This window comes from Equus caballus, chromosome 23 (assembly GCF_041296265.1).
Source record: "Equus caballus isolate H_3958 breed thoroughbred chromosome 23, TB-T2T, whole genome shotgun sequence".
NCBI lineage: Eukaryota > Metazoa > Chordata > Mammalia > Perissodactyla > Equidae > Equus > Equus caballus.
The window spans coordinates 35,365,462-35,391,716 of NC_091706.1; the positions used below are offsets into that span (position 1 = coordinate 35,365,462).

General features: G+C 40.9%; 1 protein-coding gene across 1 annotated transcript in view; it reads right to left on the reverse strand.

The window, feature by feature from the left end:
- PGM5 (phosphoglucomutase 5) overlaps nt 1-26,255 on the reverse strand; it is a 168,908-nt gene that overhangs the window by 140,868 nt on the left and 1,785 nt on the right. Inside the window, exons 2-3 of the mRNA XM_023627258.2 lie at nt 7,839-8,001; nt 772-918 (exon numbers count right to left, since the gene is read on the reverse strand). Coding sequence (XP_023483026.1) covers nt 772-918; nt 7,839-8,001 — 310 coding nt within the window. The remainder of the gene's footprint in view (nt 1-771; nt 919-7,838; nt 8,002-26,255) is intronic.

Consider the following 26,255-nt stretch of genomic DNA (forward strand, 5'->3'; position numbering starts at 1 on the left):
AAAGAGCAAAAAAATGTTAGTTTTATTGCTACTTGCATGCCTTCTAGGAAAAGGCAATGGGATAAAATAGAAGGGGGAGAAATGATATGCATCTACATGGTATTAATTTTGTCATGTGGTTCAATATTAATATATAAAATGAAAGGCTATAATCTGAGTACTTTAGAAGTTTTATTCACTCTACAATGTAGAATAATATTTTTGGCAATTTCATTCTGGTTCTTTAATTCTTGACCCACTTGCCTAAATTCAGTTGGTACTTACTGAATTCCTTTGTAAAATCTCCTAACATGGTGCTTGACATGGAGCAGATAATCAATAACTGTGCATTGAATCAGGCTGAAATGTCTGGTTCCAGCTTGGAAAAGAAACGCCTACGTTCCATGGGAAATTTCAATAACTACCTTATTTGGTCTCTGCTTAATTATCCAAGATATTCTAGCACCTTCACCTTATTCGCTTGAAAAAACAAAGGCATATTTTGGCAATTCACAGCTGATTCTTGGGACACTGTCGAAGAGTCAGCCATGAAACTTTTCCTATGTCGAAAATTATAGAGCGTTTGGAAAGTGGTTTTTGAAAGGTGCCAGTTCTGAATATCTTGGCTGCTCTCCTTTCCCTCTGCACCACGTTCAGATTGCAGCTATTTATCAAGTGTCACTCCCGAGACTGCTAATTCAATTGCTTTCATGTGTGTTCTCCCCTGCAGAAACCAGTCAGCCCCATCCACCGAGTTATTCTGACTTCTTCAGAATATGACCTCTCTATTACCTCTAAATGGTTTGAATTTGTTCTCCAGGTCAAATTCTTGTCTTCCTAGTCGAGAGAGGTCAATTCGAAGATCAGGGCATATGGCATATTCCTCAATTGTTTTGCTGATCTGATAGATTTTGTCTGAGACGACATCTGGCGCAGGACCTAAAATTTGAAAATAATGCATCACCAAAAGTAAATTTTTTAAAAAGTGTCCAGAACTTCAATCAGAGAGAAATGTTAGCTCCTCCTCCACAAAGCAGGAGAAAGATTCATTTGTTCTCCAAACAATGGACAACGTTCACAGGTCAATTAGCCTTGATATTTCTCAGGCTGTATTCTCGCGCTATGGAGGAAATTTGGTCAGCCTCACCTGTTCTATGTAGGCTAATAACCTACATCTTTGTTTGTTTTAATCCACTTCTAAGCAATGATACGTCTTCCCTAAAAATAGTATCACACCTGCCAGGGAGACCCGCTTATGTAATCAGCTTTATTCAGGATATGAGGCACAAACAGGATATGCATTTGACAGAAGTGAGGTATTCCAGATTCAAACCGTGGGCTTCCCAATGCACCCAGAGAAAGAAAATAGGATTTCCACTCCCACATGCTGCCTAGTTGATGCGTGAGCTTACCAGGGTAAATTATTTTCCCCAACTCACACTCTCTAGTGACTCCCAAGTTTAGTTTGTTTGTTTGGGGTTTTTTTGCTTTTTCACAGAAACTATGATTATTTAGATTTTTTTTCACTTATTAGGGGTTTTTTTATTGAGGTCATAATAGTTTATAACATTGTGAAATTTCAGTTGTACATTATTGTGAGTCGCCATATACGTGTGCCCGTTTACTCCTATGCCCACCCTCAACCGCCTTCCCCTCTGGTACCCACTAGTCTGACCTCTTTGTCCATGTGTTTGTTTATCTTCCACATGTGGGTGAAATCATACAGTGTTTGTCTCTGTCTGGCTGGCGTATTTTGCTTCGTATCATACCACAGTGCCACAAGTTTCGTCCATGTTGTTGCAAATGGGACGATTTTGTCTTTTTTTATGGCTCAGTAGCATTCCGTTGTATATATATACCACATCTTCTTTACCAATTCATCAGTCGATGGGTACTTAGTGACTCCCAAGTCTTTTAAATGATGTTTAACTAAAAATATCTGATGCATTTCCTCAGAAGGTCAAGCTAACAACTAAGCTATGATAGATTTTAAATGAATTGAACGTGAAATCAATAGTTGTCCTTTAGTTAGTCTTTTCTTTTTAATTTTTACATCTTAATGCAAGCCATTTTAGATTTATTGCAACCAGATTGGGAATGAAATAAATATATAGATTGAAAGATCTAAAATATAAATCATAGACGTATAGATAGGTACATCGATAGCTTTGAGTATTAATTTCACTTGTCAACTATATTATAATTTTCAACTGAACAGAAATTATTTCTTGATTTCTTTTCATCAAGAGCTGCAATCCTTCAAGCTGCACTGTCCAATACAATAGCCACCAGCCACATGTGGCTATTGAGCACTTGAAATGTGGCTAGTCAAACTGAGATGTGCCAGAGCCAGCCCTGTGGCATAGTGGTTAAGTTTGGCATGCTGTGCTTTGGCTGCCTGGGTTCACAGGTTCAGATCCTGGGCATGGACCTATACCACTCGTCAGCCATGCTGTGGCAGTGACCCACATATAAAATGGAGGAAAATTGGCCCAGATGTTAGCTCAGGGTTAATCTTCCTCAGGAAAAACATTTAAAAATTGAGATGTGCCGTAATTGTAAACTATGTACCAAATTTTGAAGCATTTGTAGACAAATATGGATTGCATTAATAATTTTTATAGTAACATGTTGAAATGATAATATTTTGGATATATTAGGTTAAATAAAATATATTATTCATTTCACTTGTTTCTTTTTACTTTATGGGGCTACTAGAAAATTTTAAATTACATGTGTGACTCATAATATTTTTCTGTTTGACAGTGCTGCCTTCAAGCATAGCACTGTTATTGCCTCCCAAAAAACACTCATTGAACATACAAATAGGAATAGTGCTCATCAAATTGCATACATTAAGTATGTACAGGTTTTTAATATATTCACCATACCTCAATAAAGCTGTTAAAAAAAATCAGGAACAGCAATAGCCCCATTCCAGGGCCGGGGGAAGAAAAGAGCCTAGTAGATTTTATCCACATTTTTTTGTCATATAGGAAAAGTGAAGACCATGAAGAAATAAACACAGCCCTTCTAACTTCACTTCTTAGCATTTTTTTACCCTTTTTCAAAACTTAAAAAGTAAACAGTCTTGTTTAGTTTTTGCATTTTTTACCCTTGCCAAATTAAAGAACGCATGAATAGCCCTCCACCCCCCAGCTGCCACGCTATATTCTATGGCTGCATCCATCACTTTTAAAAAGAAGTCTCTGAGTTTTCATGCCGAAGCACACTGGTTTCCAAACGTAAAACAAGTTCTGGCACGCTAGATAATTTTCTGTGAAGCCACACAACCACCCATGTTGATAACCTCAGAGTTCACCAACGGTCTCGGCATTCCATGACAACTTCCAAGTGACTTGACATCTTCCGCTCCAATGACTTTCCTCTTCATTTTAGTCAATGCCTGGTACAGTCATACCTTATGTGTGTATTATTGTCTCTCAAAATTCTTCTTTCAAAAATATCAAATTTGAGTGTCCTTAGTCCACAAATTCATTATCTTCCATCTACCCTGCTCTGTACCTCTACTGAACCTGCTCCTCATTCCTATAATTCCTATACTGATGCCCGTCATCCCTTGATTAATCCTGGCCATCAGGCCATTCTAGTTTCATTGTTCTCTTATTCCAGGCAAGACCCTCTGGTCCACCGTTTGAGCTATGCCTTTGTTACCATAATAACACAAGCTAACATTTATTGAAACTCACATTTACCACATTTCATACTTTATATGGAATTTAGCCTTCACAAAAAGCAAATGAAGTAAGAATTATTATTATCCTCATTTTCCAAACAGGGAAACTGAAATTACAAGAGGTGACTTTAATCAAGGTCACAGCCCTGGCAATCAACAGCGGCTCATTTGAATCCTAGTAGTCTGATGTCAGTCAGGCACTCTTAACAACTACCAGCCCTCTTGATGCTCTGCAATGATCACACTGCCATTCCCCAACCCTGGGACATCGCCACCATCTGCTCCCACTGCTGCCATTCCCAGACGCCCATGCTTTGCTGAAGGCAGTCGTGAAGTCATGCAAACTGGTTCCCTCTGAGAATGAGGCTGCTTAGCTCCACCCCGTCCTCAGAACTTCTCAGGAATCCTCAACAAATTTCCCAGAGTACCTTTACAAAACATTTCCACTTATCCCAAGTTCCTTCTCTATTCTTACCCCATTGTCTTAGCAGGAAATCTTCTTACTTTTTCTTGAACAGATATAGGCAACTATTTCCTAAAACTTCCACTCTGCACCCCTCAAAGTTGCTTCTTTCTCCATCTTTGCCTTCTTACTCAGGAGTCCTGCCTCTTTCTTGGAATCTGGGTTTTAATTAGCTTACTAATTCTGGGACACTGGTCAAGTTTTTTAAACCGTTTTCTTTCTCAGTGACTCCATCAGGTTGGTATGAGGATTAAATGAGATAATGTATGTAAAGTTCTGGGTATTGTGCCTGGCACACTGTAAGTCTTCAAAGAAAAATCAGTATTTTTATTATGATTCCATTTCTCCTCTAGCATCTTCCCTTCTGCTTAAAAACATGATCAGAATGGTCCTGTCCCCTAAATATATTTTAAAAGCAACAGAACTCCAGATGTGTCCCATTTCCCTGGGTGTGCTTACTAATTCTATAGACACTTAGCCTTTTCACTTATTCCATAAGATGTATCTGTAAGACACACAGTCAGAAGAGACGGATGCCTCTCCTGGAAAAGAAGTCATGGTAAAACATTCTACTTTTATTAGGAAGAAACCAACTGAATTTCTCTATGCCATCAGGAATATCAGTTTCATTAATGACTCCAAGACATGCAAACACAACGAATTAAATGCAAGAAGAAGGACTTTCAACATAGTTACAGGCTAAATGATAAGTTCAACCCCCTTCCCCTACTCAAGGTACAACAGGATAGGTCTCATAACCTCCTGTAATTTAGTCTACAAAACGAGTATTTCAATAGTATCTTCTCCCTTTCTGCCTCACAGGATATCGTAGAGATGACTGAGATGCTCTTGCAAGCTATGAAGTCAGACATTAATTTCAAAGGCTTACTTGAAATCCGTTGTTTAGTTCAGCAACTTATATATTACATTGCTCTAAAAATTGCCATTTTCTGAGCCTATTCAATTTCCTGTGTTATCAGTGTTTGGAATATCTGCACATGGCATTTTTTCCCCTGAAATGTCCAGTAGCTGCTGCAAGACTCGATGTAGGTCCTAGGTGTGCTCTTTAGCAAAGCACAGCTTCTCCAAGTGTGCCTTCAAAGACAAGGGACTTCACACAGGGTTGTTTTTTTAATCCTTGACATGAATTAACTTCCCTGTTTGGATAATGTCCAAAATGGCTGCAAGGAGGGGGAGATAAAGCCAGTTCCCTTCAGGAAGTGCTGTGTTGCCTGGAGCCGGGAATAATTTATAACGGTAACTGTTGTTGGTTAAAATTCAGCTACCTCTCACACACACACGAGACTCAGTGTTCTAGATTAAAAGAGGTTTAAGAGACTTACCAACCAAATGCAATGCATGGTTCTGGGATGAATCCCAGTTTGAACAAACCAGCTACAAATAACATTTTGAGGATAATTGGAAAAATGTGAATACAGATTAGGTTTTAGATAATATTAGAGAATCAGGGTTATTTTCATTAGGTGTGATAATGCAGTTATGTAGGAATCTTTCTTTTCAAGAGATGTACTCAGAAATATTTAGGGGTGAAATGTCTTCATGCCATAATTTACCTTAAAATTCTTCAGGAAAAAAAAAGATTGGCAAAATGGAAAAACAAAGTAATGGATGCATGTTACCCATTTGCTATTTTCTCTACCTTTATATATGTTCAAAATTTTTTTAATTCACCCCTGTACACATATCCCACCCCAATAGGGCCTCCAAACTATAAATTTCTGTAAATATAGGTAAAAGTAAAATAATTCTAAGCATTTCAGTGAAAGTCAACACCATAGGAAAGAGAGGGTCCAGGCACTACACTAAAAAATCATCTCTTTGCCCTGAGCAGCCAAGAGACATTGAGCAGACAAGAGCCTCTCAGGGCTTTAATTTGCTCATCTGTAAAATGAGGGGAACGCACTGAATCACTTGGAGGGTATGTTCGAACTGTAAAATCCATGGTCCTTCCATATCAGACAAGCATCAATTATCCAACCATTTCACTGTGCTGAGGAGTGTGGGGGACCAAGAGACCAATGGGCTCAAGATCTCGTTATGCCACTTCCTTGTCATGTCTCCGTGGACGTTGGGATGGTTAGTTTTGTGTGTCAACTTGACTGGGCCACAGGGCACCAGATTTGGTTAAACATTATTCCGAATGTGTCTCTGAGGGTGTTTCTGGATGAGATTAACATTTGAATTAGACTGAGTAAAGCAAATTGCCCTCCCCGCTGTGGGTGGGCCTCATCCAACCCACTGAAGGCCTGGAGAAAACAAAAATGCTGAGTAAGGGAGGAATCACTCTCTCTGCCTGACTGTCTTCAAGCTGAGACTTCTGTCCTCCTCCTGCCTTCCAACCCAGACCCAGACTGGAACTTATGCCATTAGCTCTGCTGCTTTTTGGGCCTTCAGACTCAGATGGAACTCTACCACCGGCTCTGCTGGCTCTCCACCTTGCCACCTGCAGCTCTTGGGAGTTCTCAGCCTCCATAATCATCAGAGCCAATTCCTTCACTGGACCTGGGGTAAGCGAGTCTGTGCCCTAGCCCTTTAAGAGCCATCCCTCAGTTCACCTACTACGGCCCCAGGGGGTCTCTTGGGCGCCCCATTGGTCTTCAAAGCTGTATGTTTGGGGGCTCATCTCTCAGGTGCTGGTCTTTTTTTTTTTTTTTTTTTTGAGGAAGATTGGCCCTGAGCTAACATCCCTGCCCACCTTCCTCTATTTTATATGTGGGATGCTTGCCACAGCATGGCTTGACAAGCAGTGTGTAGGTCCATACCCAGGATTGGAACCGGAGAACCCTGGGCCACCAAAGCAGAGCACACGAACTTAACCGCTGTGCCACCAGGCTGGCCCCGTCAGGTGCTGATCTTGAAAGTTGAGGTGCCCAATCTGGGGTCCAAACCCTTCACTCCTCTAGGATAAGCTCCAGGTTTATGAGTTCCCTCCCTGCTGTGTATGATGTGACAGGGTCACTCTGCCAGTTTTTAGGGGTTTTTTTTTTCCCCTGAAGAAACTATTCCATATATCTGTAAATTTGGTGTGTCCACAGGAGGAGGTGAGTCCAGGATCTCCCTACATTGCCATCTTGAACCGGAACCCAGCCAATTCCTCATAATAGATCTCTTTATATCCTATTTGATGAGGAGCAAGGCTGCCCCAGGGAGAGACGGCCAAGGCGTCCTGCCCTACATATGGATCTACGTCACCCTCCCGGAAGTATAGGACGTCCTGACCTGATTCAACCTGATTCATATCCAAAGTTATATGACCACCTGACAACCAGACCCCACCTGCACTGATACCATTTTAACAGCTTTTTTACATGGTCTCTCCTTTGTTTAGTAACAAATAACTCACATACCTATGTCTTATAAATTTAGCCCTACCCTCAACCCATTGCAGCTCTTCACTGCCCACGGGTCCTGTCCCCATGCTATTCTCTGAATAAAGGAGCACTACTACCAGACCTTGAGAGTCCAAGAAATCTTTCTTTCCACTCCTCGGCTCGCCAAGCCTGCATCACTATTGGTTCTGTTTCTCTGGAGAGCCCTGACTAATACAGGCACCTTACTGGATTTTTCTGAGCCATTTCCTCTCCACTTGCTTGTCTACCATGACAGAGTCATTGAAAGACTATGATAATATAAGATGAAGGAAATCATGATGATTAAGGCGTATTCTGAACCACTTACCTCCATTGGCAACATTAAACTTCACTCCAAACTCTCCCCCTGGTCCTCCAGGGCAGTGGCTGGCTGTTAGGATGATTCCACCAGCTGCCTTGATCTTCCTGATAATGCAGGAAACAGCAGGTGTCGACAAGATGCCATTCTGTCCAATAATCAGTCGTCCAATCTAGATCAGCCAAGAAAAAAAATCAATCCAGTTACGTGGGACTGAAGGCATTTCAATGGAAAGTGCCCCAGGCTCTGTTAATATACAATAAATCACTTGGCAAAATGAACTGAGTGAACTTCAGGTTAGGGGGTGGGGAGAAGGCTCTGGCATTGTCTCTCCTGCCCAATGTCTCCAAGACCATTTGGGGCACTCACTTCGAGCGGTCCATTATTAACCTGTAAATTGGATCCGCCTCATTGATTTTCAGTAGTTTGAAACATCTGCTTTTGATGAGCAAAGGACTAGGTTGAACGACATGAGCAGTTCTTATTTTGTTACTGGCTTAGAAACTCTGTACATGAACATGCTGGAAATTACAAGAAAAAGAAAATGGAGCACTTCTCTGCTTCACCCCCTTCCTCTGCCTCAGCACAAGCTCACGCAGGAGGGACCTGACTTCCTCCAGCCTCCTTGTCAGCGGGTGTAGTTTAACTGCACTCAGAACGGCTGGTCTTCTGAAGGCAAGAATTTTATTTCTGCCACTAAGTGACAGCATGTGCTGGGGACATTGGAGAAACTATCCAGTCATGCTAGACAGAGGTCTGGAGATCATCCATGGGTGTGGCCAGACTCTTTCTATAGCTAGAAAACTGACTTTAAAAAAGGAAAGCAACACAGCCCTGAGGGGCATTACTTGGTACACTTTATTTCAAAATAGAGCCCAGTGTCATCCAATCCAGTGGTTCTCAAATGTTACAACAAACTAGAATCACAAAGGAAGCCTTAAAATTCCCAATACTCAGACTGCATCCCAGACTGCTTATATCAGAATCTCTGCGGGTGGCATCAAGGCATTTATAGTTTGAAAGGGCCTACAGGTGACTCCCATGTTCAGCCAAGCTTGGTGATCAAATCCCCTTGTTACTCAAAGGACCTGCAGCACGCGCGTCAGCAGCGAGCATGGTAGAAACGCAGAAGTTCAAGGCCCACTCAAGATCTACTGAAGAAGAATCAGTATTTTAACAGATCCCCTCCCCTCCTTCCAGATGACTCATTTGTCCATTAAAGTTTGAGAAGTACTGATATGGTCCAGAAGCCAGGGAAAGCTCGAGCATCCAGCTCAACAGCAAACACCCTGGCACCAGCTACGGCATTGCTAGAAGTAGGTCACTGACCAAATATGACAATGAGGGAAGATACAGAAAAAAGTATGAAGGGGCAAACACAAGAACTCCAAAAACAAAGCAGCCTTGGGATGATTTAATATATAAAGACCCACACACCACAACATCCCAGAGTACAGACTTTAAAGTGGAGGAGGCAGGTTATAAACAAATAAGCCTAATAATAATAATAGTTATTAATTGGATACATATTAGGAAGGAAATCAGCAGGGTTCTGTGCCAGAGAATAATGGGATGTCAATTTCAATAATAACAATAATAATAATAGCTAAGGGAGCTTGGGTTTTATTCTAAGGGTAATGGGAATCTATTGAAAGGTTTTGAGCATTGAAAGTGACCTGATTTTAAAAGATCACAGACTGAGCAGTCCCAATGATCTTATTAAAAAGCAAGTCATACCACGTGAGCAAAACATTTCAATGACTTTCCTTGTCCCCCTCCAACTCAAGGTAAAGCCAGTCTTCATAGTCTACAAGGCCCTACATGTTCTGAGCCCATCACCTGCCATTCTCCACTTCTCTCCCTCTGCTCCAGCCACACCGGCTGGTTTGCTGTTCCTCAAACACATCAAGCATGATCAGGAGCTTTGCATTTGTCGTTTCCTCTGCTTAGAGCACTCTTACCCAGAGATTCATATGCCTGCCCGCTCCTGTCCTTTGGGTTTCTGTTCCAACGAAAACTAATCAGAGAAAGCATCCTTGACAGCCCTATATGATACAACATCCATAAGTCCTTAATTTCCCTATTGTCCTCTGTTTCCTTTACCCTCCTTTAATCTTCTGTATCACACATATTATCACCTAATATTTTCCATATTGTTTATTTATTTCTCCACTATATATAAGCTCTCGGACTTTGTTTTTTTCCCAGCTATATTCCAAGAACCTAGAACAAACCTAGCATATATTAAAAATATAATAAATATATGTTGAATTAGTTAATTGAAAAAATTAAATGAATGGCTGCTATGTGAAAAATGCATTAGAGAGTGACAAGAGCAGAAGGAGGAAGATCAGATGGAAGGCTATGACAGCAGGGCTACGTGTGAGAGTGTTTTGGACTAGGCTAGAGGCCGTATAAATGAAGAGGTTATATTTGAGATATATTTTTGGAAGGAGAATGAAGAAAACATGTAGGTGGAATGAAATATGGACTAGAGGAGCTATGGCAGCCAGCCTCCAAGATGTCCCCCAATGATCCTTGCCTTCTGGCATTCATGCCTCTGTGCAGTCCCCTCCCACACTGAGTAAGGCAGATCTGGGTGATTAGTAGAACGTGGCAGAAGTGATAGTGTGTGACTTCCAAAGTGAGGCCATAAATGACAATACCACTGTCTTGAACTGTTCACTCTGGAGGATACCAGCCACCATGTCACGAAGACACTCAAGGAGGCCTGTGTAGGCACCCGTATGGAGAGGAACCGAGGCCTCCCACCAGCAGCCAGCCCCAACCTCCCAGCTGTGTAGGTAAGCCATCTGGCAGTGGATCCTCCAGCCCTGGTCAAGCCTTCACACGACAAAGCCCCCACCAGTATGACTGTGACCAAGTTAGAACGACCCACTTCCTGTCCCACAGAAACTGTGAGCAATAATAAACATTTGTTGTTATTTTAAGCCACTAAGTTTTGTCATAATTTCTTACACAGCAATAAATAACTAATACGGGGCGGTGAGGAAAGGAGTCAGCTCCCAGATTTTTACCTGAATAACTTGATGGATGGTGATGCCATTTATCTAGACAGGAAAGACTTAGGACAACAATTGCACTCATATTATTGTCCATGATAAATTATGAGCCATCGTAAATTATGTCCCACACACTTTTGTTAAAATTTATTGTCATTCAAGTCATTTTATTGAGTATTACCATGAAAAAGTCTAGGTAGAAGACCCTGCAGATCCAGCAATGAATACAATTTAGTCACCGCCCTCAAGGAAGAAGACTATAGACTCGAGAAGCTGAAAAATATTTATAGCTTTTATTCATAATTTTGTCTTTCTCCCATTTTTCAGAATTATCTTAAAGAAATAATCTTTAAAGGGGCAAAAGAGGATCCGGTCCTGTGGCCGAGTGGTTAAGCTCACGAGCTCCGCTTCGGCGACCCAGGGTTTTGCCAGTTCGGGTTTGCATGGCTCGTCAGGCCATGCTGAGGTGGCATCCCACACAGCACAACCAGAAGGACCCACAACTAAAATATACAACTACGTCCTGGGGGGCTTTGGGGAGAATAAGAAGAAAAGAAATAAAAAAAGATTGGCAACAGATGTTAGCTCAGGTGCCAATCTAAAAGAAAACAAATAAAATAAAAAATAAAGGGGAGAAAAGTGTGTATGTGTAGATATTTTCTAAAGTGGTAGTCATTAAAAGTGAAAAATTAAAAACAATCTTTATAAATGTCTAATAATGAAGAACCTGTTACAGTGTGATGCATCAACTTATGGAGGAATATTCTTCAGCTAACTGAAAGGATAATTACGAAGATCATGCAGCTGTGGCAGACTTAGTACACAGTCCACAAGAAGTGCTGAGTGTGGAAGGGGTTTCACAGTGCAGAGTTGTAGCTGAGAAGCAATTGCCCAGCCAGGGGCCACATTTTCTAGTTTTCACAATGAGTGATAAACCAGTGTGAGAACAAGAACAGACGTACTGTGGGTTCCTTCTGGGCTAAGGATGCTAAGAAGCAGATACACCTTCTCTACACTGCTTGTTTCCCCTTCCACAGACTCTGTCCAGGTGACCACAGAGATGCCAGAGCCACAAGATGGAAGGAACCTGGGTCCCTGCCTCACTGGAAAGACAAGAGTCTTTGCCCACCAGCAACATCCATGTTGGACTACTATGTGAGTGAGAAATAACTTTTTATTGTTTTTAAGGCCATAAAAATTGCCTACATTTCAGGTTTATTTGCTACAACAACTTACATTTTCTTAAGCAGTAGAGAAGGAACATAGGCAATGCTTTAATGATAAATCAAAAGTGCAGAATACAAAATAACTTTTGTTTTATTACAACAGTGTAAAATTATGCACACTTTGGGGGTGGCACTTAGAAAAATACAGAAATAAATATGTGCAGTTTAAGTAGGGGAGATTAGAGATAAATTTTTTGTCATTAAATTTCAATTATGTCTTTTTTGAAAAGGTAGTCTATATTCTATTTAAGGTTAAAGTGGGAAAACACACTTGAATGAAATTGCAACCTGAAACATTTCAGTTATAATTGGAGGATTAACAGAAGATTAGTTTAGTTATCTGGAAAGTTTACCTATGTGGACCTGCTCATTTATCCACCAATACCAGAAAAATGAGGTAGCGCTGGACACTATATGTAAATCTAGTTGAGGGGCATCTGGGGGGGTGACAAGTGCTGGAGGAGATGCAGGAGTGTGAGTGATGAGGCATCTAAGGTAATACACGAAAAATCATGAAGATATTTGTGTCCCATGTGAATGCCCACCAAAAGGGGACCTCAGCAGAGGATTTTAACAACCAAGTGGAGAGGATGACCTGTTCTGTGAATACCACTCAGCCTCTTTCCTCAGCTACTCCTGTCATTGCCCAATGGGCTCGTGAACAAAGTGGCCATGGTGGTGGGGAGGGAGGTTATGCATGGGCTAGGCAACATGGACTTCCACTCACCAACGCCAACCTGGCTCCAGCCACCGCTGAATGCCCAACCTGCCAGCAGCAGAGACCAACCTGAGTCCCTAATATAGCACCATTCCCTGGGTGATCAGGCAGCTACCTGGTGGCAGGTTGATTACATTGGCCCACTTCCATCAAGGAAGGGGCAGCACCTTGCCCTTACTGAAATAGACACACAGAAGAGAAGATACACACAGAGAGGGAGGCGGTGTGAAGACCAGGCAGAAATTGGAGTGATGTGGCCAAAAGCCAAGGAATGCCCAGAAATATGACAGCCACCAGCATCTAGAAGAACCATGGAAGCATTCTTCCCTAGAGCCTCTGTTGGGAGTGTGGCCTGCTGACACGAGGATTTTGACTTCTGGCCTCCAAAACTGTGAGAGAATCCACTTGTGTTGTTTTAAGTCACCAAGTTCATGGCCATTTGCGACAGCAGCACTAGGAAACTAAAACAAACTCTGTAAACTACTGCGAAATCTGCATTCGTTTCCTGCACCTGCTACAGCAAATGGCCATAAACTTGGTGGCTAAAAACAACGGAAATGGATTCTCTCACAGTTCCGGAATCAGGAAGTCTGAAATCCAGCAGGGATACAATTCGTTGGGGGCTCCAGCGGAGAATCTGGTCCCTGCCTCTGCCAGCCTCTGGTGGCTGCCCGGCATTCCTAGGCTTGTGGCCACATCACCCCATCTCTGCCTGTGTCCACATCACCTCCTCCTCTGCGTGTCCATTTTCTCCTCTTCTGTTAACTCTCCCTATCCCAATTAGCCCAAGACGAATATCATCAGAAAAGGTACAGCTTTCAAGAGCTGGTAAGTGATCAAAGAAATATAACTTTTGGAAGCCCTGTTATACAAAGAAAAAGCATTCGACCTGAAGTTAAAGATATGAGTCTTGGCTCTGCCCCCTGAGCAGAGCAAATCACTTCACTTCTCTGAGGCTTGGTGTCTTCATCTGCAAAGCCCAGAGGGTACAGGGCTGTGAAATTCACTTAAGATGAAATTATATAAAGAGAAGTCTTTGTGAAATTAAATATGACGCAAATTATGCTATTGCCTTCCCCAAATCCGATTACCCTCTCCCAATATTTAAAATTCATTTTTAGGGGCTGGTCCCATGGCCAAGTGGTTAAGTTACTGCCCTCTGCTCTGGTGGCCCAGGGTTTCGCTGGTTCAGATGCTGGGCGTGGACATGGTGCCGCTCATCAGGTCATGTTGAGCCGGGCGTTCCACATAGCACAACCAGAAGGACCTACAACTACAATATACAGCTATGTACTGTGGGACTTTGAGGAGAAGAAGAAGGGAAAAAAAAGAAGAAGAAGATTGGCAACAGATGTTAGCTCAGGTGCCAATCTTTAAAAAAAATAAAATAAAATTCATGTTTAGAGAGCAGATTATCCCTTAAACCACTACTTCACTTTCTGAAAAAGTCCTAGAAATACTACCCTCTGCCAGCTTAGCTGACTGCTACCTGGCAAGGAAAAGATGTCTATTTACATAATTAGCTTTGATTTTGTTTACAGAATTGGAGCAAGCAACATCTGACTTTTATTCCTCAGTGAAACCCCGAGCACAGCCCGGGGAGGTCCAAGCCACGGCATTTCTGCTGCTCCCTCGCTGATCCTCCCAAAGGGGCGCTGGAGGAATGACCACTCCTACACCATATGGTCTGTGTTTGGCCAGAGGAAGGGGAACCCCACCCAGCCCTGTAGAAAGTACACTAAACTGGGTGGGCTTTGCTGCCACTGAGGAACATGTCCTTCAGTTCCTACTAGGAAAGGGAGTCAAGGTGGACCCTAGCCCATTGTCACTTACACACACACGTAGAAGGCACACAGGGGCCGGCCCCCTGGCCAGGTGGTTACGTTTGCTCCACTTCGGTGGCCCAGGGTTTCACCAGTTGGGATCCTGAGCGCAGACATGGCACCACTCATCAGGCCATGCTGTGGTGACGTCCCACATAGCACAACCAGAGACACTCACAACTAGAATACACAACTATGTACTGGGGGGCTTTAGGAAGAAAATAGAAGATGATTGGCAACGGTTGTTAGCTCAGGTACCAATCTTAAAAAAAAAAAAAAAAAAAGGCACACAGATACAGATCCCAGGATCCACAGGTAGCCACTGTCACACAAGCACCTGCAGACACATATGTGAGGCACACACTTTCCCAGACACACAGATACGTAGATAGACACAGAGTGAACTTGTTCCTACCCAGTCATGACTTTTAATATGATGCTCACTTTTTTTTTAAAGATTAGCATGGCCTGATGAGTAGTGCCATGTCCATGCCCGGGATCAGAACTGGTGAAACCCTGGGCCGCTGACGTGGAGTGCACAAACTTAACCACTCGGCCACGGGGCTGCCCCTGTCATGACTTTCAATGTTTGATGAAGGGAGGACATAGCAGGGAGCAGCGTGCAATTACCATCATTTCCCATGGTGCAGTTACATATGATATCTCTGTGTCTATCGTTCTAAGTTGATGCCAGTGCCTTGCATCAACTCTTAAACCTCCTCTAGATTGTATCACTGTTTGCTCCACCCATGAATGGCCATAGCAGGTGCTGAGGGCATCAGTGTGCCCCCCTACATGCCACAGACCAGTGTCCTAAGAAAGAGAAAATTTTATTTCCTAAAGCTTTCTCCCAGCACTTCCATTTCTTTCCACCAGGTCCCATATACAACTAATTTTTTTAAATGATTTTATTCCTGATAGCTCCCTCTTTTCAGAATGCTAACAACTACTCTTCTAAATTAGATTTAGTATGCGTTCAGTTTCTAATTAGTTCAAATTAAAGTCCTGGAGAGCAGCGATGCACAAGTTAAACCCGGAGGCTAGAATCTCAAAGAAGATGCAGAACTTTGACTCCAAATGAGTTTTCCCCAGTAACATAACACTAATGAAAGTGGGATTGTTTTCATGTGTGAACTCCCTTAAATAAGACTTCCCCTTTGTGATTTCCTTTTAGCTTTAAATAAGTCATTAAAAAAAAGAGTCCCAAAGAGAGAAAGGAAAAAGTAAGCATGACATTCCTCAGTATCCTCCATTCACGGTGTCATATCCCTGTAATTCCCAAAATGAATCAGAGAGAGTGAAGAGAGCAATAAACAGACACTTCCTTGATGGTTCACAGAGCGAGTGTCATACAGGACCACACAGCCACCACCGCGTCCATCTACGAAGTGCATGGAAAGCCATATACACAAAGATGCCTGTTTTCTGTCTTCTCGTTTAAACAAAAAACAAAAACCATGAAGGACGGCCAAAACCAGGCTGCCATGGATGGCAGGGTGTCAGTCTTTCAGTCCCAGCTGTCAGAGAGGAGTGCCAGCCCTTAAGCAGTGCTGCACATGAGTAAGCAGGAGATGGCTAAGTGGAATTTCAAGAAATAACAAACTCAAGACATGGATGTGGTTATCCAAACAGCAAGGGACGGCTCCATTTACACATGGATAATTGTGCGGTCATATGCTTTGTTACATGGAGACCAGATGGGAGCGACCAAGCTCATCCTCAGCTTCCTGTCCCCCTGGAGGTCTTTATACACACACTCAAGGGCTGGAAGCAGGGATGGGAGTCCATTAGAACCAAACCAAGATGGATTTCATATTCGATTCCTAACATCTGAACAAGTGCACAATAGTCACAGGCGTCTAGAAGTTTGGCCCCAGTTCTGTTCCTCAATCAGCCACCAATTCTCAAGATCTCATTGAGAAGATCAAGCAATCTAGCTTTCCTCAGGTGCAAAATGGGGGTGGTGAAATTAGAGCTTATGTCCCTCCTGGTGATTAGGTAATTCAGTGCTTGGAAAATGCTGAGATCTTTACCTTAAAGTACAGGGCTTGGCTCACTAAAGTGAGAAAGGGCCCTGTTTGCTGCCATTTTATCAGAAGATCAATCCAACTGGATTGGATCCACCTAGGTCAAGAAGGCACAGTTGAATGCCCTGGGATAAGCTGAGACTTTGATATCCAATGGGAAAGGATGTAAAAACTGACTGCCACCTACTGGCTATGTGACTCTGGGCAAGATCCTGAATCCCTCTGGATCTCAGTTTTGTTATCTGAAAGATCTAAATGATCACAGGATGGAGTGTGAAGGCAGGTGACATAGCCAAGCTCCAGTTCAGAGTCTGGCACCCAATACATGCTCCTTTTTTTTGAACATTTAGGAGGTACACCTAAGAGGAAAATAAAAAGCATCTGTAAATGTAAAAATGACCCCTGCTAACACTTCTATGTGTACCCTCTGTCTATGTGCCTTGGTCTCTGTTTTTGTGGGGGGTTTTTCTCTATCTCTGTTTCATTTCAATATTTATATATCTTTGCAAATTGGATTTTTGTGCAGTCTGTATCTTTCACTTAATGTATGTAGCCTTTCCCCGGAGTCTGTCTTTCTACGTCACTGAATATTCTCCTACAACATGATTTCAGTGGCTATATATCTTCCATTATTTAAATGTACCATCATTTATTGACCAATGAAAAAGTGTTCTTTTACCTAAAGTTTTTATATGTGAAACCAAAAGATATTTGAGGACTAAATCCACACTATGGAATAAATTAAACTGAATGTAGTTTGCCAAAAATTAAATAGAAATTAGTTGTAACATGCCTGCATAAGTACAATGTCTCCTTTTACCACCAAACAGGCTCAGTAAGAAACTGCTAAAGTCCATAGTAAGGAGTGACAGGACCACGTCTGTATCCTTGTCTTGATCTGGATCTTCTTTCATTGCCCCCATCTATGCCTCTGACTTGCACAGTCCACTGGTGTGTACCAGGCTGGCCTGCTAACGTACCCATGTTTTGGAGCTCACTGCAGAACACTGTCCTTGCAAGATAGATTCCTGCCCAGAATCGTAGGATTTACATTGCTTATATTTTTTACTATTGGTCCATCCAACTCCAGCACAAGTCCAATGTATTACCATAGAGACACAGGTCATTTGGGAACATTTAGTTACCTCCTTCAATTCTGTGAAGTCTTCAAGCATTTCTGACATCTGGGACTCTGTTCTACTCTCTTATTGAATATATCTAGGGAATAAGATATATCTTTGGGGGGATGTGTCCTATGCACCTGTGCACACACATATGCCACATGATAAACTATTTAAATGCCTAAGAGTACATTATAGGTAGCCACCTTTATAGGTAGACAAAAATTATATATATATATATATATACCAATCATACATATAATCCCAAAACAAAAAATTCCATATCTTTGGAAGCTTTGTAGATAAAATATATATCTCTCTTTATAGACATCTGTTTTTCTCTGAGCAGTTGTCAAATTAATTAAAATTCCGTTATACAAATCTTTAAGTAAATTCCATCAGACCAGTTTCTGTCTGGTTGAGAAATACTTATTGCCCATTTGCTAAGTGCCCCCACCCCCTATAGTATGTTTCAGTGAACTAAAGACCTCTGGCAATCATAGATTTACAACTCAGCAAGATTAAATAATTTACTATTATTTATGACAGGAAAGCTGGGTCTTCTGTATTATATTCCACATTAGCATCTGTCACTTTACATTTGGGAGATCCTGTCCAAAAAAAGATTATGCCTCTTAACCAAACGTTCGGCAGGGCTGCGAGAACAGGCACCCTGACAAACATCCTGACGAAATACTTTGAAGCCTCGCTAGTGCCTGCAGCTGTGCATTTTCAGACTCCTCAGATTAGCGTGGAGTCTCCTAGCCTCTGCTTGGTCTGTTCCTCTCAGTAATCTCTCACATGGCCCAGTCCATTAGGCTTGAAAATCCTCATGAAATGAGCAGATTAAGTTCTGGCCTCAGCAGGGGGCAGTGAGGCAGGCAGAGGTGGGTGTGGTGGGAGTGTGTTCTTAACACAGCCTGAGCCTCAGAACAGTTTAAGGTGGAAAAGCATGGCATTGACCCAGCGAGTTCATGACAGGAAATAATGCACAGACTATACAAAAAAAAGCCCTTTATGTTGAGTGAATGTCTATGCCAGAGCAGCTGCTGCCATGTCAAGTACCATGGCAGAGTGTGAATGCATGTGTGTGTGTGTGTGTGTGTGTGTGTGTGTGTGTGTGTGCTGGGAGCGGGGAGGGGCTCATGACTTCAGCAGGCACCCACCGAGCCTTAGCCAGCAGCATGGAGGAATGCCAAACGTCAAGAGGAAGCCTTACCAACGCAACTGTGATCACCACATCAACAGGCGCCTTCCGATCAGGAAAGCTACCGAGGCTGAAATGCACAGACACACATGTCCTTCTTTTATCTTAATCAGAGGAAAACAGTTTGGTAATACTTCTGTTATATGAATAAATAAAATAATTGATAATAATCCATTACCACATTCAATCCTCCCAACAGCCCTGGAAGATGAGGGAGGCAAGCATTACTACTTTCCTTATTTTTATAAATTAGGAAACAAACTCTAGAAGGCTAGGTGACTTCCCCACAGTCATACAAGCCGCAAATGGTAGCAGCCTGATTCTAATCCAGCTTCTCCTTTTTTCTTCGCTATTCTTTACTGATGTGTTTAACTAGGACAGCAATGCATACACATGTATGCTTATTTAATAAAGAGAAGTAGATAAAGTAGAAAGAAAAAGGATTCTTCTTTCCCCTCCATACACACACACAGCCCCTGAGATATAGCCTCTGTTAACTGGAGTGTGTTCTTCCAACCCTATTTTCTATGCCTGAACTATATACACAAAAGTGGGATCCTGCTACACATGAGACTCTACTAAATGCTTTGTTTCCCTTAACAAACTATCATTCACATCTTTCTCATGTCACCTACAGATTCATCTCCTTTGTTTACGGATTTTAATGCAGCCATGGTGTGGCTGTATCATAAATTATGTACCTGTTCTCTACTGTTGAACATATAGATTGTTTCCAAGTTGTTCTTCAGCACAAAGCTGCAGTGATTATTCTTGTACACAGACAAATGTACACATTTGTGCTAGAAAATCTGAGATAGATTCTTAGATTAAGGGATTCCTGGATTGTTGGACAAGTACTCTACTAATTTAAATATATACTGCCAAATTGCCTGACCAAAAGCTGTATCAATTTAACATCCACCAACAGCGTACAAACACGACAATCTCCAACACCCACACTCTCAGTTGTTTATTTTTCAAATTGATAGATTACTTTTATTTTTATTTCTTTGGATATTAATGAGATTCATTATCTTCTTTTGTATGAGTTGTTGACAATATCACTTTTGGATTGTTTAAATTTTCTTATTGATTTGGAAAAGCTTTTCATATATTGTAGATATTAATCATTTGTTGTAAAACTCTCCTCCCAGTATTTTGTGGAGTCCTTTGTCAAATAGAATAAACTCTGGTCTTCTGATTTCAAATTCCTTTCTCTTTCCATTAGTAAATACAAAACTAGATACCCCTAGCTACAAAATGGGACTCTTATTAGAGGAAAACAATGGAAAGGCAATACTTAAATATTATATTTGTACAAAACACTTACTAGGAGAGATTTGAAAAGGGAAAGAAAAACTTCTGTGACTTTACATAAAGAAAAAGAATTTCTTTGAGGACTGAATGTTCCTGAAAATTTTCTCTCCATACAAATACAGATATTAATCCAAAATTTGACATCACTAAAAATGTAAGAAAAGAAAGATATTTAAAGACTTAGAAAATGTGCATTTTAACAAGTCTTGTGTATATTCTAGATATCCTCTTATTCATAACTAATGAGAGTCAAGTCAGATGAAAGGACCTAAAACTTTCCCTTTGGCTCTGCAAGCATAAACAGTAAAGGCATATTGGCCAAATCTTGAGTGTTTGCAATTAACTGTCAAGGCTGTAGGCTAACGGAGGACATTCCAGCCTTAACTTTCTACCTTCAATTTAAAAATCCCTGGGAAATGTAGGCCTTTTTGTCCTGCCTATTATTCCCAAATAATCCTGCCCAAATTCTATTACAGCGTTTGTCCATGCTACTGTTGTCTAACAGAAGAGTGGCCAGGGCTCAGACGATGAGGGTTAAAGTTGGTGAAGCTAATGTCTACACTTAGATTCCCCAAAAACAGGTTTCAACTTCTATTCCTCAAGTCTGTACAGAAACTAGCAAGCTTCCAGAGTTCACAAAGGACTCAAAGAGAACAGATGTTTTATAGAAAATTCTTAGGGCAAGTTTCACACATAACGTTGCTGATGTGTGTGTGTCTTTTCAACAAACATCATTATGCTTTATCACAAGATTTAATAAAGCAGCTTAGTTAAAAATGCCATCTGGGTCTCTGGACACATTAAACAAGGCTTAAAATAACCCACCCCAGCAACTGGGAGGGCCCAGCTGTTCTCAAAACCTCTCCCACTCCTTTTACTTCCTCATAAAAAAAGTGAATGAAGACCAGAGGCCGAAAGTGTCAAGAACGAACTGACCCAAACAGGCAGATGGATGGAACCAAGGGCTCCCTAAAGTTTGCTGTTGCTCATATAATAGATTTCCAAATTCCACAGTTCAGGGATGGGGATTTGGGAAGGGAAGCAAGATAGAGTTATGGAAAGCTCTTTAGGGTTTTCTAATGTATTAGAAAGCTTCCTACTATCTGGGCCATAGTAGCTCATTCCATTAACCTATTCGGGAGTGAACACCAGTAGAAAATACAGAGCAATCACCACACAGTTCTTTTTCCCTTCTAGAGACAAGACTTAGAGCCAGCCAACCCCAGATTTCCAGATCCATACCAAGAAAGAAGCCTCAGGTATTGAAGCACAGGTTTCCCTCTCTTGCTTCCTTCTTCTTCCCTCCCTACTTCCCACCCACCACCATATCCGACTCTGCTTCCCTTCCGAACCTATGTTCCTAATCTTTGGGGCCACACCAAAATTTGTTCTCCAGGTAATACTAGTAAATGCCAAGGCAAATGCATTCTCATCCTTTGGAGCAACCATCTTTTCATGGCCCATTGGAATCAAATACCACCTATGCAAGAGACTATCTGGAGGGCACACTGAAATCCCTTGCTGGCCCAGCATTCCTCATACCATTGCACTTCAGCTTCTACCTCTAAAAGATTTCACAAGGCATTGAGAAACTCTTGAATTCTGCAATTCAATATTATTATTATTATTATTATTATTATTATTGCTGATTATCATATGGCCGATACAGTGCATGACTGGTCAACAAATGGATTTTCTCTTGGCTAAAACTTGCAACACAGCTATAAGTTGTTTGCAAAGGGTCCCACTACACGTTTTATTCAATACATGCAGTCAAACCATTATCTGAGATGTATTCGGTTGACCATAATAATACTCCTCTCCGTTTCTTAGTGCTGTGGGTATTACAAAATGCTTTCATATGCTGTGCTTTGTTTGATTCCCAGGATAATTCAGTGATGTTGTCATACCCAACTTATAGATGAGGAAACAAGTGGTTTCTAGGCATTTCAAGAGGCTAAAGCACGGGCCCTACAACTTATATGGCAAAGCTAGGAAAAGAAGGCAAGCATTCCGGCTGCTGAATCCATGCTTTTTCTACCATACCTTGTGGTCTCCTAGGCTAAAGTCAAAAGAGCGTGTGGTTATCATATGAAGAAATCTGATTTGGGTTTGCCAAAAATGTATTTGTAGTATTTGGTGACCTACCTTTCTTGAATCTATAGTTACTTGTGGTTGTAACAATTTGTCTCTATTAAAAAAAAAAAACTAGGGGCCAGACTGGTGGCCTAGTGGTTAAGTTCCTGCATTCTGCTTTGGTGGCTTGGAGTTCACCGGTTTGGATTCCCAGGTGGGACCTACGCACTGCCCCTCAAGCCACACTGTAGCAGAATCCCACATCCAAAATAGAGGAAGATAGGCGCAGATGGTAGCTTAGGTACAATCTTCCTCAAGCAAAAAGAGGGGGATTGGCAACAGACATTAGCTCAGGGCCAATCTTCCTCACACACACACGAAAAAGTCGATTTTAAATGCTAAGTTGTAGAACTATGCTGTCCAGTATGATAACTACTAACCACTTGTGGCTATTTACATTTAAATTTAATTAACCGAAAGTAAATAAAATGTAAAATTCGGTTCTTCAGTCACACTAGCTACATTTCAAGTGTACAATAGTCACATGTGGCTAGTGGTTAGGACAGTGCAGATTCCAGAACATTCCCATCATCACAGAAAGCGCTTTTGAACAGTTCTGAGATCCAATGTCATCTCCAGAGAAAGAAGACTAGAAAAAGTCAGAAACGCCTTGAGGCAGACCCAGTGCTGTCATCTGCCCAATATTAAAGTTGTTTTAAGACTAAAAAGGAAGATTAAAACAAAGAGAAGAAAGAGGGAGAGATGCTCTTAGCCCCAGAAGGATCCACCCAGAGAAGGACAAAGGCATTCTTGTAGGCACCATGTTGCACTGAACCCTTGAACTCTTTAAGAGATGAGAATAAACTGACACACAGAGCATCTAAACCCCTAAAGAGGATGAAGCAGATGGAAATAGAAATCGGAGAAATCAATTAGCTGCAAACTAAATTTAATCCTACTTCATTTAGATTATACTATTTACTCTTAGTACTTTGTAGGGTTTTTTTCTCCATGTAGTATGACATGTAAAAACAGGTAAAAAGTGTCTTTTCATTACCCACTAATCCCTTCAAATTGATTATATAAAAATCAAAGAGCCATAGTGATATTCAAAAAAGTGAAAGCAAAACAGAACAAAATTCATGTGTCAACAATGAAAGTGGCTGTTTCACCAAGTCCTTACTCTGAAAATTGGTAATTAAAAAAGAGAGAGAAATAAACATATATTTTCCTTTCCAGAAGGAGCTATATTACATATAACCAAAGCCCATTTATGAGGAAAAGGCCCGGTTTATAGAAAAACGCCAGGTAAAACACATAGATGGAATTAGGGAATTAGAATATCATCATTTTGAAACCCCTAATGAAATAATCTACTCAAGACAAGATCATTAATGAATGCTAAAACAATTGGGTAAAGGGGATAAGGAACCGAATATTCACATGGTACAAAATTCACCCAACTCGCTACTGGCTGTTCTCAAGGAGGAAAATAGTGGAAGATATGGGCAATCACCAGCATAGTCCAGTAATCATCTCAGCGTCACAAATGACAGCACAACCAGAGATTATGTTTCCTAATATGAAGCAACATGGATATATACCATCGCCTATGAAATATTCTTGTTAAAAAAAAAAGTTGACCCTCAATCTAATCATGCCTTTAGAACTAATTTCTAGTTCAAAAAAAAAAAGAACAGAGTGAAAAGTTAAATGATACCATAAAGAAGTAATCAGAAAATTCCAGAAGGAAGAGTAGGGGACAGTCTACAGGAGAACTGACTGACTGACCTACTCTCTTCAATGAGTCAACTTCATTAACAAAACTAAAATAAAAATAAAGAGGGAAGTACTTTCTAGATGAAAAGAGACTTTAGACAGATAACCAAATGCAATGTGTGTTCCTTGATTTTGAGGAAACTAGTTTGAATAAATCAGCTATAAAAGACATTTCAGAATAATTGAGGAAATCTGAACATGGACTGGGTAATAAATGATATAAAAAAATCATTCTTATGTGATTTGGGATGATAATGATATTGTAAGTGTCAAAGAAAATGTTCTATATTTTTTTAGAGATCCATAATGAAGAATTTAGGGGCAAAATGTCATTTTCCTTAATATACTTTAAACTACTTTAGCTCCCCCAAAAGATAAAACAAATATAGAAAAATGTTAATAATCTTTAACAAAAATGTTTAACAAATGTTAAAAATGTAAAGCTAGGCTATGGGCATACGAATGTCATTAATCTATTCTCCACTTTTCTGAAAGTTTGAAATTTTCATAATAAAAATTTTTTAATCCCAAATTATACAGGTATATGTCTGAGAATCTATTTCAAACTTTGTGAGATATTAAAACATAAGTAGTACAGTTTATCATTCTAGAAATTCCAAACATCTATTTTCTTCTAGCAAGTACATAGTCAAAGAGCCACTATAGTTTTTTGTAGAAAATTGCTTTGTAAAGTTAACTTTTTCAACCAAAACCAAAATTTTTCAGAAAGAGAGAATGCAGCCCACCTAGTCAGATGCAAGTCAGTTCAAAGAGAAGAAATTCTATTTTTCTGGCCTGTTTATGAATGTCCAATAGGAAACCAAAGCATTTGGAATCGAAGTTCGTCATTCCTGAGTGTAACTTAGCAGGCCAAGTCTGGAGGCAAGTGCATTTTCATCAATTTGCAATTATTCAAGACCAATTTTGCTCACAGTTATCCAGTCCCCTAAAAGCACCTTTCTCCCTAAGCCAGCCTTCTGATTATTCACTTTGCGTTAGCAAAAGCCCCCAAGAAGGTGAACTTTTGAGGAAAAGTTTGGCTGTAATTGGCTGTTTGAAATTTTGGTAAATGTCCACCATTTTCTTCACCCATGCCTGCTCACTTTAGAACGGCACTTTCAGGTTATTTAAGAGATGGTGGTTCTATGTGGATTTTAATTTGTCGTTCTGTCCTTCCTAACAAATGCTAGGTTACATTTGACTCTATTTTAAGCATATATTAACATATGGTAACTATCTCCTAGAGTAAACTCCACTTTTAAAGTTAATAAAATGTGTTTACCAGAGAAGACCCATTGAAGAAAGAGGTTGAAGGGTTCTTATGGCAAAGTGCGTCAAGAAATAATAAAGTTATAATAATTTGCCCACGCAAATCGACAACCATAGCTTCAAAAATATCCTGACCCACAGAGAATATGGGACGGGCTGTTTCTCTAATGCCCTGGAAAAATTGGCCCAGGAAGGAGTGTGAAAGCTGCCACAGTTCTCCCAAGGCCCTCTATCCTCCATCATTTCACAGGAACAGCTTCGTCAGACAAGAGTAAAAGACCATTTGTCAGCCTCTCTCCAAATCCCTGATTCAAGCCAGCTTTCATCAATTGCAAGTGAGGAGCCAGAGAGAGATACAAGGCGTGCAGCTCCAGCATCATCTGCTGGGGTTGGAAGTCAAGACAACCCCGCCCAACTCACCCCCCAGGGCTCTGTTTCTTCCAATTGCTTTTGCTTATTTAAAAAAAAAAATCCTCTTTCCCCATCCCTGAAACACTGAGAAGGGGGAACTATACTAGACAAATGTGAAGCCTGGACATCCCCAAAGCTTTTTTAAAAAAACAAGAAATGAGAAAATAAAAGAGAGAAGGTTGGGAAGGAGGGAAGGAATCCAAATGCCAGATAATTGTTTAGTTTCACTTTTTAAAATGTTCACACTCATTTATACATCTGCAGAGATTTCACTTAAAGAAAAGTTCTACGTGTGTGGGTCTGACTGCTTTAACAAGGTTGAAAGTATTCTTTTAGACAATGTTTCCCGCAGAGAATTCAGAGACCTCTTAAGTTAGGTATCCCTCTTGTCGGCATCCTGAGATACTGTGCGATTTGGGAAGGAGGAAA